Genomic DNA, 12396 nt, shown 5'->3' with positions numbered 1-12396 from the left:
TGTGGTTCTATTATACCTTTAGCTTATCATAAATGAATCAAACTTCTTGTACCAGTCTAGGTACCTATTTGAGTCCATATAAGCTTTTCCTAAGCTTACATACTATATTTTTTTTTCCCTTAACTTTGAAACATTCTGGTTGCTCCATGTAAATTTCTTCTTCTAAGTTACCATAAAAAAATATTATTTTCACATCAAGTTGCTCAATTTCTAAATTTAAGTGGGTAGTCAAACCAAGAACAACTCAGATATAGAACATTTTCACCACATGAGAAAATATTTCTTCAAAGTCAATACATTTCTTCTGATTGAATCCTTTCACAACTAGTCGTGCCTTGTATATTTGTTGTGAGTTATTATTTTCAAACTTCAATTTACAAACCTATTTATTCTTGAGAACTTTATTCTCTTTAGGCAACTTTACTAAGTCAGGAGTGGTTCTCAAACAAGGATCTCATCTCTTCTTGCATGACTTTAACCCACTCATTCTTGTGCTCATGTAAAATAGTTTCTTGATAAGTTTCTGACTTTCCTCTGTCAGTAAGCATAACATACTCATATGGAGGATATCTGGTAGATGGTTGTCGCTCTCTAGTGAATCTTCTCAACGTTTGACCACTGATCATCAAGTAGAAAACTTAAAAAACTATATTTTCTCTCTCCTCCTCCTCTTTGTTCCTTTCTCTCTTCTTGCATCGCCACCGCTCGCTGCGTGTGTCCAAGCCGAGCTGAACTCAACACAAATGATATTTTTATCAAATTAATAAAAATTAAGCATCTTCAGATTAAAATTAATGTGAGATATTATTTGATAAAAACCCAATAGGGAAGATTTTTTACTTAAAATTTCTATAGTTATGTTATGATCACAAGTTCTAGAAAGGTTAAACAATAAGGAAAGTATTCAATATATATATAACACTAATAAATATTTTTCAGAAAATTTATATAACTCAGCAGATCTAGTAATTTGTAGGCTTGAGCTTGAGCTCAACCCATTATATGAGTAAGAAATTGACTCCACGATCTGTTTCTTAATCCAACTAACGACTTTTTGATAGGTTAATCTGACGAGATACCTTGGTATTGGATGCAATCTATTAGAAGTTATATTGAGAAATCATTCAAAAAAAATCCAAAAGTTTTCATTATTTTTTAATCATAATTTTTTTTTATTCTCGTAGAGCATCTTTTGTATTCTAAAAGACAAGATTACTTCGTTTTGTTTATTGTCGTCCTATCGTGATCATCTTTGTCTTGTGAGATCTTATCATTTCTCTTTTCCAGTAACACTTTGTCATGATGTTGTTTTCCGGAACCTTACCTTTACCACTGTGAGACCCTATCATCTCCCTCCATCGTTATGTTCGTTATGTTCGTCTTATATCTTACGAGGCCTCACGTCCACTCTATTATTATCTCCCTTCCTTATCTCCTTCCCCACAACTATCTTAATCACTACTTAATCTTAATCACTACTTATAGAATTGGAAGGATCTTATGAGACAAAGGTAATTATAGAACAAGATAATTTTTTAAAATAAGAGATAACAAAAAAAAGATTATTCTTCAGTAAATATTTACTGAAAACATGGGTTATTTTTATAAATTTTCAAAATTATATCTATCTCGAATAAAAAATTCTCTTAATTCTCTTATCTCTCTCTCTCTCTTTATATATATATATACACGGACGGTCATGATCGGCTTCGCAGGTCTCACTGTCTACCGCGCCTCCGTTTCTTTTCTGACCCAATTTGCCATTTTCTGACGGCATACCTGCCTTTTTGAATGGAGAAATGTGGGCCCCAAACACCGAATCCGATCAGAGGGTGGCCGAGCCGGGCAACGGAAACGGCAGGAACGAGCGGAAAAGGGCATTCCCCGGGGCCCCGACCCACGTCTTCCAAAGCCGTCGACGTGGGAGACACGTCCCCACGCGGCCCTACTCCACCGACACCAATTCGCTGACGACGCGTCACGCGGAGATGGAGAAGCTTCCGAGACTTTTTCTTGAAATCGACGGTCGGATCTTGCTTAATATGGGTCCACATTGCCTTAACGGCTCCCAAACAATTAATTCAAATGAATTCCTTGGTTTCTGATGCGCTGACGCCTATAGAAGATAATTAACTTTCTTTTTAATTTTTCTTTTTCCAAAATGTTATTTAGATAAATAACATTCCAATTCTCAACTCGTTCGCGCTTTCCAAAAACAAAATCGAACACTTGAAAGAGGAAGAAGACTCCCGCTCTCTCTCTCTCTCTCTCTCTGGCCCGAACAAGCTTCTGTTGACTTGTTACCTAAGAATGGCGTTCGGTCAGCGGACGACGGGCTCATCGCTCTTCCTCCTCTTCGTATTCTTCTCGTTTTTCGGCGGCGGGGCACCCGACGATCTCGCCTCCGACCGCACCGCCCTCCTCGCCTTCCGCGCAGCCGTCGTCGGCGTCGCGCGGCGCTGGAACTCCACCAAGTCCTCCCCTTGCTCGTGGTCCGGGGTGACCTGCGCCACTGGCCGTGTGACCAAGCTCCGCCTCCCCGGATCCTACCTAGTCGGCCGAATACCGCCGGGAACCCTTGGCAAACTCACTGCCCTCCGCGTGCTCAGCCTCCGCTACAATCTCCTTTACGGCACCATACCGCAAGACTTCGCCGCCCTCACCAGCCTCCGCCACCTGTGTCTACAGCACAACCGCCTCTCTGGCGAGATCCCGACCGTCGTGTTCGCACTCCGCCATCTCGTCCGCCTCAACCTTGCTAATAACTCCCTCTCCGGCGCCATACCACCAGCGTTCAACGACCTCACCGGCCTCTCCACGTTGCTCCTCGAAGGCAACCGGCTCTCCGGTGCTCTCCCCGACCTCCACCTCCCCGGTCTCTGGCACTTCAATGTCTCCTTCAACCAGCTCAACGGTTCCATACCTGCGGGCCTCCGCAGCCTGCCAGCGAGCTCCTTTATTGGCAACACTCTTTGCGGAGGGCCCCTTCCCGCTTGCCCTGGCGAATTCCCACCGGCGCCGTCTCCATTGAACCCAAGAGGTGCCGGGGGAGGGAGCAAGAAACTCTCCGCCGGCGCCATCGCCGGGATAGCGATCGGCTCCGCCGCGGGCCTCTTGGTCCTCCTCCTCCTCCTGGTCTTATGTTGCCGGAAGAAGGAAAGAGGCGAAGCTGAGCCAAAGGCGGCGCGGAAGATGGAACCGGAGTCTGAGATGGCGCTGAGGAGCAATCGGGAGGTAGCTGATAACGCATCAGGGCCTCGCCCGACGCGGCCTCCGCCTCCAGCGGAGGCGATGGCCGGAACGTCGAGCGGAAGCGTTCGGAAGCTGGTTTTCATCGGGAAGCTTCAGAGGATATACGGCCTGGAGGACCTGCTGCGGGCGTCGGCGGAGGTGCTCGGGAAGGGGACGACCGGGACAACGTACAAGGCGATGCTGGAGATGGGGATGGTAGTGGTAGTGAAGCGCCTCCGGGACGTCAACCTCCCCGAAAAGGCGTTCCATGAAAGGATGGAAGCCATCGGCGCCACGGACCACCCGAACTTGGTGGTTCTGCAGGCTTACTACTACAGTAAGGATGAGAAACTTTTGGTGTACGAGTTTGTGCCCAACGGAAGCCTCTCTTCCGTCCTTCATGGTGAGCTCTCTCGTTCGAAGATTTCGTGACTTCGGATTGATAGCTGTTGCGTGTGTCACTTTCATCTTCTTCGGATTTCACGATCTTGTGCTATTTTCTCTTGTCAGCAATTAGGGTTTCGGATTTCATTACCTTTTCCTCGAGTTTTTCGTGATATTGCAATGGAAAATGTTCAAGTTCTTAGTGACTTGGTCTGTATTTTTGATTGTAGATATCCTTGTTAGCAGTTCATATATCTCACGCATTTCTTCAAACAAGTTGAAATCTCAACAGAGCTTAATTTTTCTTATTATTGACTTTTTGATGTTGCAATCTGTGATTCTTAAGATGTTGATGATATTTGAATAAGGCTTCATGTTGTGTAAAATCTCTCAACAGTGCTTAAGTTTGATTATTATTGGTCTTTTGATATTGCAATCTATGATTCTTAGATGTTGATGACATTTAAATAGGGCTTCATTCATGTGGAATTACTGGTAAGCATTCTACTAGATGTTTGTATGCTCTTAATTGAACTCCATTGGCAGGAAACACCCTTCTCGATTGGGAGACGAGATTGGAGATTGCTCTTGGAGCAGCTCAGGGCATCGAGTATATCCACTCGAAGGGCGCTGGTGTCTCTCACGGCAACATTAAGTCATCCAACGTTATTCTCTCAAGATCAAACAAAGCTTGTGTCGCTGACTTTGGCTTAAGCAGTTTAGGCTCTATTCCGATGCCCAATCAACGTGCAGCTGGCTATCGCGCACCTGAAGTCACCGACGTCCGAAAGGTCTCTCAGAAGGCAGATGTTTACAGCTTCGGCGTGCTCCTCATGGAGCTACTGACAGGAAAATCACCGGCACAGACGCTCAACGATGAGGACACTATCGACCTCCCCAGGTGGGTCCAGTCAGTCGTCAGGGAAGCATGGAACTCGGAGGTTTTTGATCTTGAATTGTCAAGGCACCAGAATGTCGAGGAGGAAATGGTGCAGCTGTTGCAGTTGGCCATTGATTGTGCTGTACAGTACCCAGAAAGTCGACCGTCGATGTCCGAGGTAGTGGCCCAGATCGAACAGATCCGCAGCAGTTTCAGCGTGAGGCAGCAGCAGCAAGGTGGCACCATATCTAGTGGTGTTAGGTTTTCATGAAGGTGACATATGCTCATTTGCACTTGGTCCTATTATCTCAAGGATATCTTCTTCCATGGATGAACCAACGTTTGGATGTTTGTGTGTTTATTATGGGAGCAAGTTGATGGTTCTTTTGTTCCATTTCTTTTAAGTTGAGCTGCTGTATGTTGGTTTTTAACTCTACAACTCATGTTACTATTTTCATTTATTACTTGTGGAGGCTTGTTTGGTGCTGAGGATGACTAACTTTAAAAGACCAATGATGTACTTTTACATTGAAGGAAGATGTTATGGTGGGGTTGGTGACTGCTTGCTCATTGATGTAATTGCATTCCACTCTTCATTACTTCAATCAACAAATGTAATTGCCTTGTAAACCTCTTATAATTCTGTTAAGGTTGTTTTATTCAGAGGTGGAAGGACTAGTTCCAGTTTGTCATGTTCAATATGCTAATGCAGAAGTCAGGGCTTCATTATTGGTCATTAAGGATGACCAAATCTAAATTTCTGGCTCCAGTTGTGTAATCTGTGTCTGCTTCTTGGTGGTGTCTAAAATGAATGGGGATTTTGACCTTTCATCATGTGATTCTTCTTAGTCATGAAATCTGAGGTGTTTCAGACTTGCCTCATGGTATATCCTAATAGCCTTTGCATATGCTTCCATGTAGACACAGTAGAAGATTAGACTTCTTAAGTAGACACTATTGATCTGCCAAGTCTTCTCAGGTGATTGAGATCATGTCACAAGTTGACCAATAACTAGGAGAAACTAGACCTAATCCAAGTTATTTCTAGTGTTCTTATCAATGAAAAATTAGGAGAAATTACATGCTGTCCAACTGTCTTTAAGCTCATTATTATTACCTTGTTATTTCTGTGCCTACCTCTGCCGGTGATAGCTGGATATTTATCATCAAATTGTAATTAATTGGATAAGCAACTTACCAAAAAAAAAATTGATTGGATAAGCCAGCAGCATTTCCAATTATTAAACCAACCATGGAAAGAGGATTAGGGTGGTAACTTTTGTCCAACCTTCCCTTAAGAATTTGAATGGGGCAAAAGCATTTGACTCACTTTAAATCCATATCAACTTCAAGTTTAAGCATCGAGACTACAATGGTTTAGATGGTTGGTCGCATGTTTGACTCAAATTTATTTGATTCTAGGAATTTGATTTATCTTTAAGTGTTAAATTCGGTTAAAATTTAGATCAAATTGAAAAGAAAATCATTTTTGGAGTAAAATTGGGTTCAGATAAATACTGGAGAATTATCTAAATGTAGCCATGTCACTTGAACAATGTAGCAAAATGTGAATTTGGACGCTTGCTTCATATCCAATGCTAACTTCGTGGAAAGAAGAGAAAGTTCACGATAAAAGCAACAGTTCATATCCAAAAGGCTTGATGTTAAGACTGATAAACCCTAAAGAGAAATGCTATGCTAAAGCAAAGCTTTGAGGCATATTTAAAACTTACCTCCGAGAATCTTAACATCTTGATTCTGCAACATGCCAGTATCTAATCATCTGAATCATGATATGGGATGGTAAAAGAGTATGGTTTACTTATGCTTTTAAGATATTCCTCTCATCTGAATTTTCTTTTGCTGCAAGTGTTGAATCCTTGAGTTCCACATTGAACTGTTGACCAATCTTGTATGATCATGATGATGATATATTCTTCCCAGCAATCATGATCATGAATAGTTTGTTTCTTTACACTTCACCATATAAACTATTGACTCAGATGCGCATTAGAATTTTGCATGAGCTTACGGTAAGCATGAAACATCAACTACTGCAACTTTCCAAGCATCATCTACCACCTTCTCTTTGCATCTCATGGAAGTTTAAACATGGAACTTCATATGATTTGCTATCATATTTCCCGATTGCATGAAATTGTGTTGCCAAGGCCTCCTTTAAGATTAGAAACAAAATATGTTAATTGTAATAAATTGATCTAATTATATTAGATTATGTGATCCTTGTGATTGAATTCTAATTATAATTATAAATTAATAGAAATAAAATTCAATTATAGTAGGATTCCTTAGGAGATCACATTGATGGAAATAACTTTTCTAATTACTTATCCTAAATCTTATGCTCTGGTTTATAAATAGGTAAGACTTCATAGAGACTACATGTAATGTGTGAAGATATGGATATGTAACATGATTGAGAGATTACAAAGATTCTCTTATCTCCCTTTAGTCATGTGAATTAGTCAATAAAAGATTACATATCTTCTCTCATATCCTTTGTCCCTAAATCCATTGATCATAGTGGTCCAATGGAGGATAGAAAGAGAGGAGAACATGAGTCTAGTTCTTCTTATAGTTCGATATTGCTATAGCTTTCGGTGTGCCTATAGATTATATAAAAGGTTTTTTGAGTATCATCCAAATGTATGCATCATAAATTTAGAGATATATTATTATTTAATTTCATAATATTAAAATCATTCGCTTAATAATAACATATTATGGTTTTTATGCTTACAATTGATATCAAAGCCATAGTTTTGGAATCAAATACTTCAAATCTATTTGTTAGCACCTCTTGCTCATGAAAATGTATCAATCAATTTTTATTTACGATACGTGAATAATTTCTCAATATTGTTGATTTGCTTTTCTATCTTGTCTATCATATCGCTTGCTTACGATGATGTAAGATTCCTCATATTTGATCGATGGATCGCTGTTGACTATCAACGATAATATTACTGAGAGCGACGACCTCCGATGATCGCCTGCCCAATCGCGAGCAATAACTGTATAGTATCGTTGTGTGCGGCAGCTGTAGCAGTGCCACTACCTATGACAACTATAGTGGCTACGCAACACTACATACGTGGCTATAGTAGCACTATTGCTACCTATAGTAGTTGCGGCAGCATGTGTTGATTGCGGTTGGCATCAATTGGACACCGAAGGTTGCATGTAATTGGCGGCTACTCATGGTGGCGGCAATCACTTCTCACATAGCGATTGTTGACGACTGTTGTGGCATCTAGCACAGTGGTCATGCCTCACACACAACGACGATCATGTCTCATGTAGCGACCACAAATGGCGACCGCTCACGACAACAATCTATGTGCAAAAAGTGAGATAGTTAGGGTCTATCTTAAAATGATTTTTCTACCCTTCAAATGAAAGAATTTTAGTTTGTATCCTTAAATTTTACCTTTCCTTTATGCCCTTTAGAAATAAATTTTTTTTATCATATATCTTAAACCAAAATTATACTTTTACCCTTTTAAAAATTTAAAATTTCTAATTTATATCCTCAATTATAAAACTAATTAATTTGATTTATTTTAATCAAATACTTTGATCAAACTTGATTATAACTATATTTTTATTACTCAATTAGGTTTAGATTCAACTAATTAAGTCTTGATCGAATTCAAGAAAAATTAATTTTTGATTTTGATTGATTTTAATTTTTTATTGACTTAATTGGGTTGATGTTTAGTCCAATTCTAAACTTATCTAATAAAATAAAGTTGACTAATATAAAGGTTCCATGCGAAATTTAAAAAATATATATAAATTATGATTTTCTTTTATGGTTTTCTCAAATGACTTATTGATTCATATTTTTCATTTGATAAATAAAAATTTAATTATTATTCTTAGATATTTATTTGATTATTCATATGTATACATTTAGAATTATAAAATAATATTTATTTTTTATATAACAGTATGATTTATATTTCATCATGATTATAGTTATCATATGAGTTTTTCTTTATACTAATCTATGTTTAATAATCATTATGGTTATTATTTTATTATTAAAATATTTTCAATATAAATTAAATTAAAATAAATTTAATAAATATTATTTTAACTTATATATCTAAGTTTTATCCGATTAGTAGTTGTCAAAATGACTTGGGATGATAGGCTTATAGGATATAAATTATAATAAAATTTTATTATTTATATAATATTTTATATTATTATATTGGTCTTATAGTCATCAAAGTGGTCTAGACTAATAACATATAAAATTATATTAAAAAATTAGTCTTAAGTGATATTAAAAAATAATATTCATAATTATACATATAATTAGAAGATTTAGATAATCTAAAAGTAGAATTTACTTTGAATAATTACGTGATGGGGTAGAACAGAATATCCTTATAATTAAGGTTGTATACCTAAATATAGTAATACTATTCCATGAGAATGATATTAGTTTTCCATAAATAATTTTGTGTGAACACCAAAAAGATAAAATAGAGATGATATCAATAATTCAACATTACCTAAAAAACTCAAATTATTAATATTATATTATGATAGTGATACTTTCTTAATTGTATTCCTGTAAATATCCATATATTTTTTGGATTAAATAACTTGATCATATACAATTTATAATGTATTAGATCTTTATCAGATTAGTTGAAAGGATCACAAACTTAAATACTAAAAGTTATGTAGAATAAATAATCAAGATAACTTATTAGGAAAAGTCTAAAATATTTTTTATAATTACTAATAATATTTAGACTTCATTATAATATATAATTAGCACACTAGAATATTTTAAAAATTAATTTAAACTTATTGATAAGTTATTAGTTGACACTTTAATGAAAGAACTAATTAAAATTTAATATGATAGTATTTGAGAAGTTTAAGATTATATCATCAATATGACTGACAAAGTTGTAAGCTTAAGACTATTGAGCATAAATATAATTACCATTTCTTATATAATTCATTCTTAATTTTCTTTTTTTAGCTTAATTTATTTAAAATTTATTATAACAAAAATAATAATAAGTAAAATTTTAATAAGCTAACTACTATATATGCTTAGAAAGAATTAAAATCAAAGTAGGAAAGACTCATAATATTTTGAATACTACTAAAGGAGTAGGAAATTATAAAAAAAATTAAAGCATAAATCACTCGAGTTTATAAATATTATATGCACCTATAAAAAAAAATCTTTGTATTACATTGCTACTTCTTTGGCAAGGAACATCATGTGAAGTGGCGTCATTTATGAAAGAATATAAAACTTGGTTTAAAAGGGAAAGGTGTAACTCAGACGTATGTATGTTTCAAATCAAACGATATAGAAACCTTTTTCTAATACTTAATAGATTGATTATAATACTTCAATATATGTTACCAATAATAGAGATTTATTTTACCGTGAAAACAAAAAATAAAATACTCATCATTATAAGAAATTATCTTAAGGCGAAAGTGATTATATTTGGTACTTATCGTTTATATCTAGAGACCATTCATTTGATGGATCATGAGGATATATGCTATCTTCTTATAATTTTAGAAATTTTAGTTCTTTACCTAAAATTGTCAAAGTATTATTTCCTTTTTAATGGTCATAAACTTAGTATGATTTAATAAAAGTTAACATTTGAATTTTGTGTAATAGCTTAACAAAATTAATGTGAATCTTGAGTTTAAATGATCTTATAATGAGATGAAAGATAGTTTCATAAACTTCTTGAGGTTATATATACTTATATTTATGGGTTACTCAATTTTTCTATTTTAGTGAAGAGTAATATTTTATCATATTTATATATAACATATATATATATATATATATATATATATATATATATATATATATATATATATATATATATATATAAAGTCTCATTTAGGTGTATATAAATGAAGTCGAGAGATAATTAAATAAAAAAATCAAAATTATCAGATCTGATAGGGGTGATAAATTTTATGATAGTTCTGATGAACCTGATTATAATTTTACTTTTTTTATTAGATTCTTAAGAAAATAGAGTATTTGTTCTTAGTTTGATTTATTAGATGTGTTAGAATAAGATTTTTAAAAGGTTAAATCATACTCTTATGGATATTATAAGAAATATGATAGGTTAGTTTTTCGTATCCAAATTAATGTGAGAAGCTCTAAAAATGATTATGTATATCTTAAATAGAGTTCCTAGTAAGTCAATTCTTAACTTTTTTTGAGTTATGCATTGATATGAAACCCAACTTAATATATTTACATATTTAGGATTGTCTGTAGAGATAAGCATCTTCAATTCATATATAAAAAAATTAGATTCAAGGATTATTTTGAATATTTTATTATTTATCTAAAAAAATTCAAAAGGGTACACATTTTATTGCCCTAATTATAATATAAGAACAGTTGAATCTAGTAATACAAGATTTTTAGAAAATAGTGAATCAGTGAGAGTAAAAATATAAAAATTTAATCTTAACAATGAGTTGATACAAGTTAGTACTCATTTATTATTTGAGAAATTATTATTACTTAAATCATTAAATAATTTAATAAAGATGAATAATAAAATAATATTAATAAATTCTCATATAATATTGATATCATTGCTAATGATCTTGTAGAATAATACAATCGATAGTTTTAATAATATCTCAAAGGGAAAGGAGACCCATCATTTCTAATTATTATGTGGTATATCTATAAGAATTAGATTATAATATAGCAATAAAAAAAATCCCATATTATTTTCATAAGTTATTAAAGATAGTAATTTTAAAAAGTGATATGATGTAATAAAAGAAGAGTTTAAATTAATGACTAGAATAGTATTTGAGAACTCATCGAATTGCCTAATAATTGTAAAAGAGTATTGCATAAACATAATCCAAAAGACAATATCAAATGATATAATGGGTAGATTTATGATTAAAGATTTTATTGATAAAAAATATATCGATCATAATGTGACATCTTTTTTATTTTTTTATATGAACACATTAAGAATCGTCATGACATTAGTGATATTATGATTTTGAGTTAATAGATATGAAAATAATTTTTTTGATTAAAGATTAGTTTTTTATGTGTTAACCTGACCAATTCATAGAGAAAATAAAAGAAATATAAAATTTAACCTAAACGATTAACAGAGAAAATAGAAAAATTAAAATTTAGTATAAAAATTTAAGAACTAACCTTTAACATGCCTTTAGATAATGGTATATAACGTTTCTTATTATTATTATTATTTTATATTTTTTTTAAAATATTGATTATTATTTATATATGAAGATCAATGGAAGAAAGTTTATTTTTTTAGTCTTATATATGGATAATATTTTAATTACGAGTAGTGATCTTGGTTTATTATATTGAACTAAGAAATTTCTCACTAAAAATTTTAAGATGGTTAATATGAATGAGACATATGACTATTTTAGAAATAATATATTGATCGAGTCTTAGAGAGATTTAGTATACAACTTTGTTCAACAAATGATAAAAGTAAAAAATTTCAATCAAAACAAAATAATTATTTTTTTTATAATGAGTTAGAAAAAATATTATTTATGTTTGCATAGTTAGAAGTATATTATATGCTCAAGTCTATGCCAAATTAGATATCAGTTTTGAAGTTAAAATATTAAGTAGATATTAGAGCTACTAGGAATGAAAATATTAAAAAACAACAAAAAAAATAATAAGATATTTGAATTATATGCTCACATATATAAAATTAGATCAACTTGAAATGACTATATTTTTCAAGTGTTGAATTTATAAATTACTTGAAGTTCACTTTACGATTTATATTTATATTAGTTATAAGGGCAATTTATAGGAAAAATATATAAAGTAA

The 12396-nt window shown here is 33.5% G+C and overlaps 1 protein-coding gene across 1 annotated transcript; it reads left to right on the top strand.

Annotated features, from left to right (window-relative positions):
- Positions 1–2223: 2223 nt before the first annotated feature.
- On the top strand, positions 2224–5074 carry LOC103998022 (probable inactive receptor kinase At1g48480). The gene is made up of 2 exons (XM_009419386.3): positions 2224–3634; positions 4162–5074. The coding sequence occupies exons 1-2, from the start codon at positions 2311–2313 to the stop codon at positions 4764–4766; spliced, it is 1929 nt and encodes a 642-aa protein (XP_009417661.2). The 5' UTR covers positions 2224–2310; the 3' UTR covers positions 4767–5074.
- Positions 5075–12396: the final 7322 nt, after the last annotated feature.

This window comes from Musa acuminata, chromosome BXJ1-9 (assembly GCF_036884655.1).
Source record: "Musa acuminata AAA Group cultivar baxijiao chromosome BXJ1-9, Cavendish_Baxijiao_AAA, whole genome shotgun sequence".
Classification (NCBI taxonomy): Eukaryota; Viridiplantae; Streptophyta; class Magnoliopsida; order Zingiberales; family Musaceae; genus Musa; species Musa acuminata.
The sequence above is the reverse complement of the archived record's forward strand: the minus strand, read 5'-3'. Positions and strand labels throughout refer to the sequence as shown.

Coding starts and splice junctions, on each gene's coding strand:
- LOC103998022 (XM_009419386.3), top strand. CDS start 2,311: ATGGCGTTCGGTCAGCGGACGACGGGCTCATCGCTCTTCCTCCTCTTC. Junction 3,635..4,161: donor CCTCTCTTCCGTCCTTCATG/GTGAGCTCTCTC, acceptor CTCCATTGGCAG/GAAACACCCTTCTCGATTGG.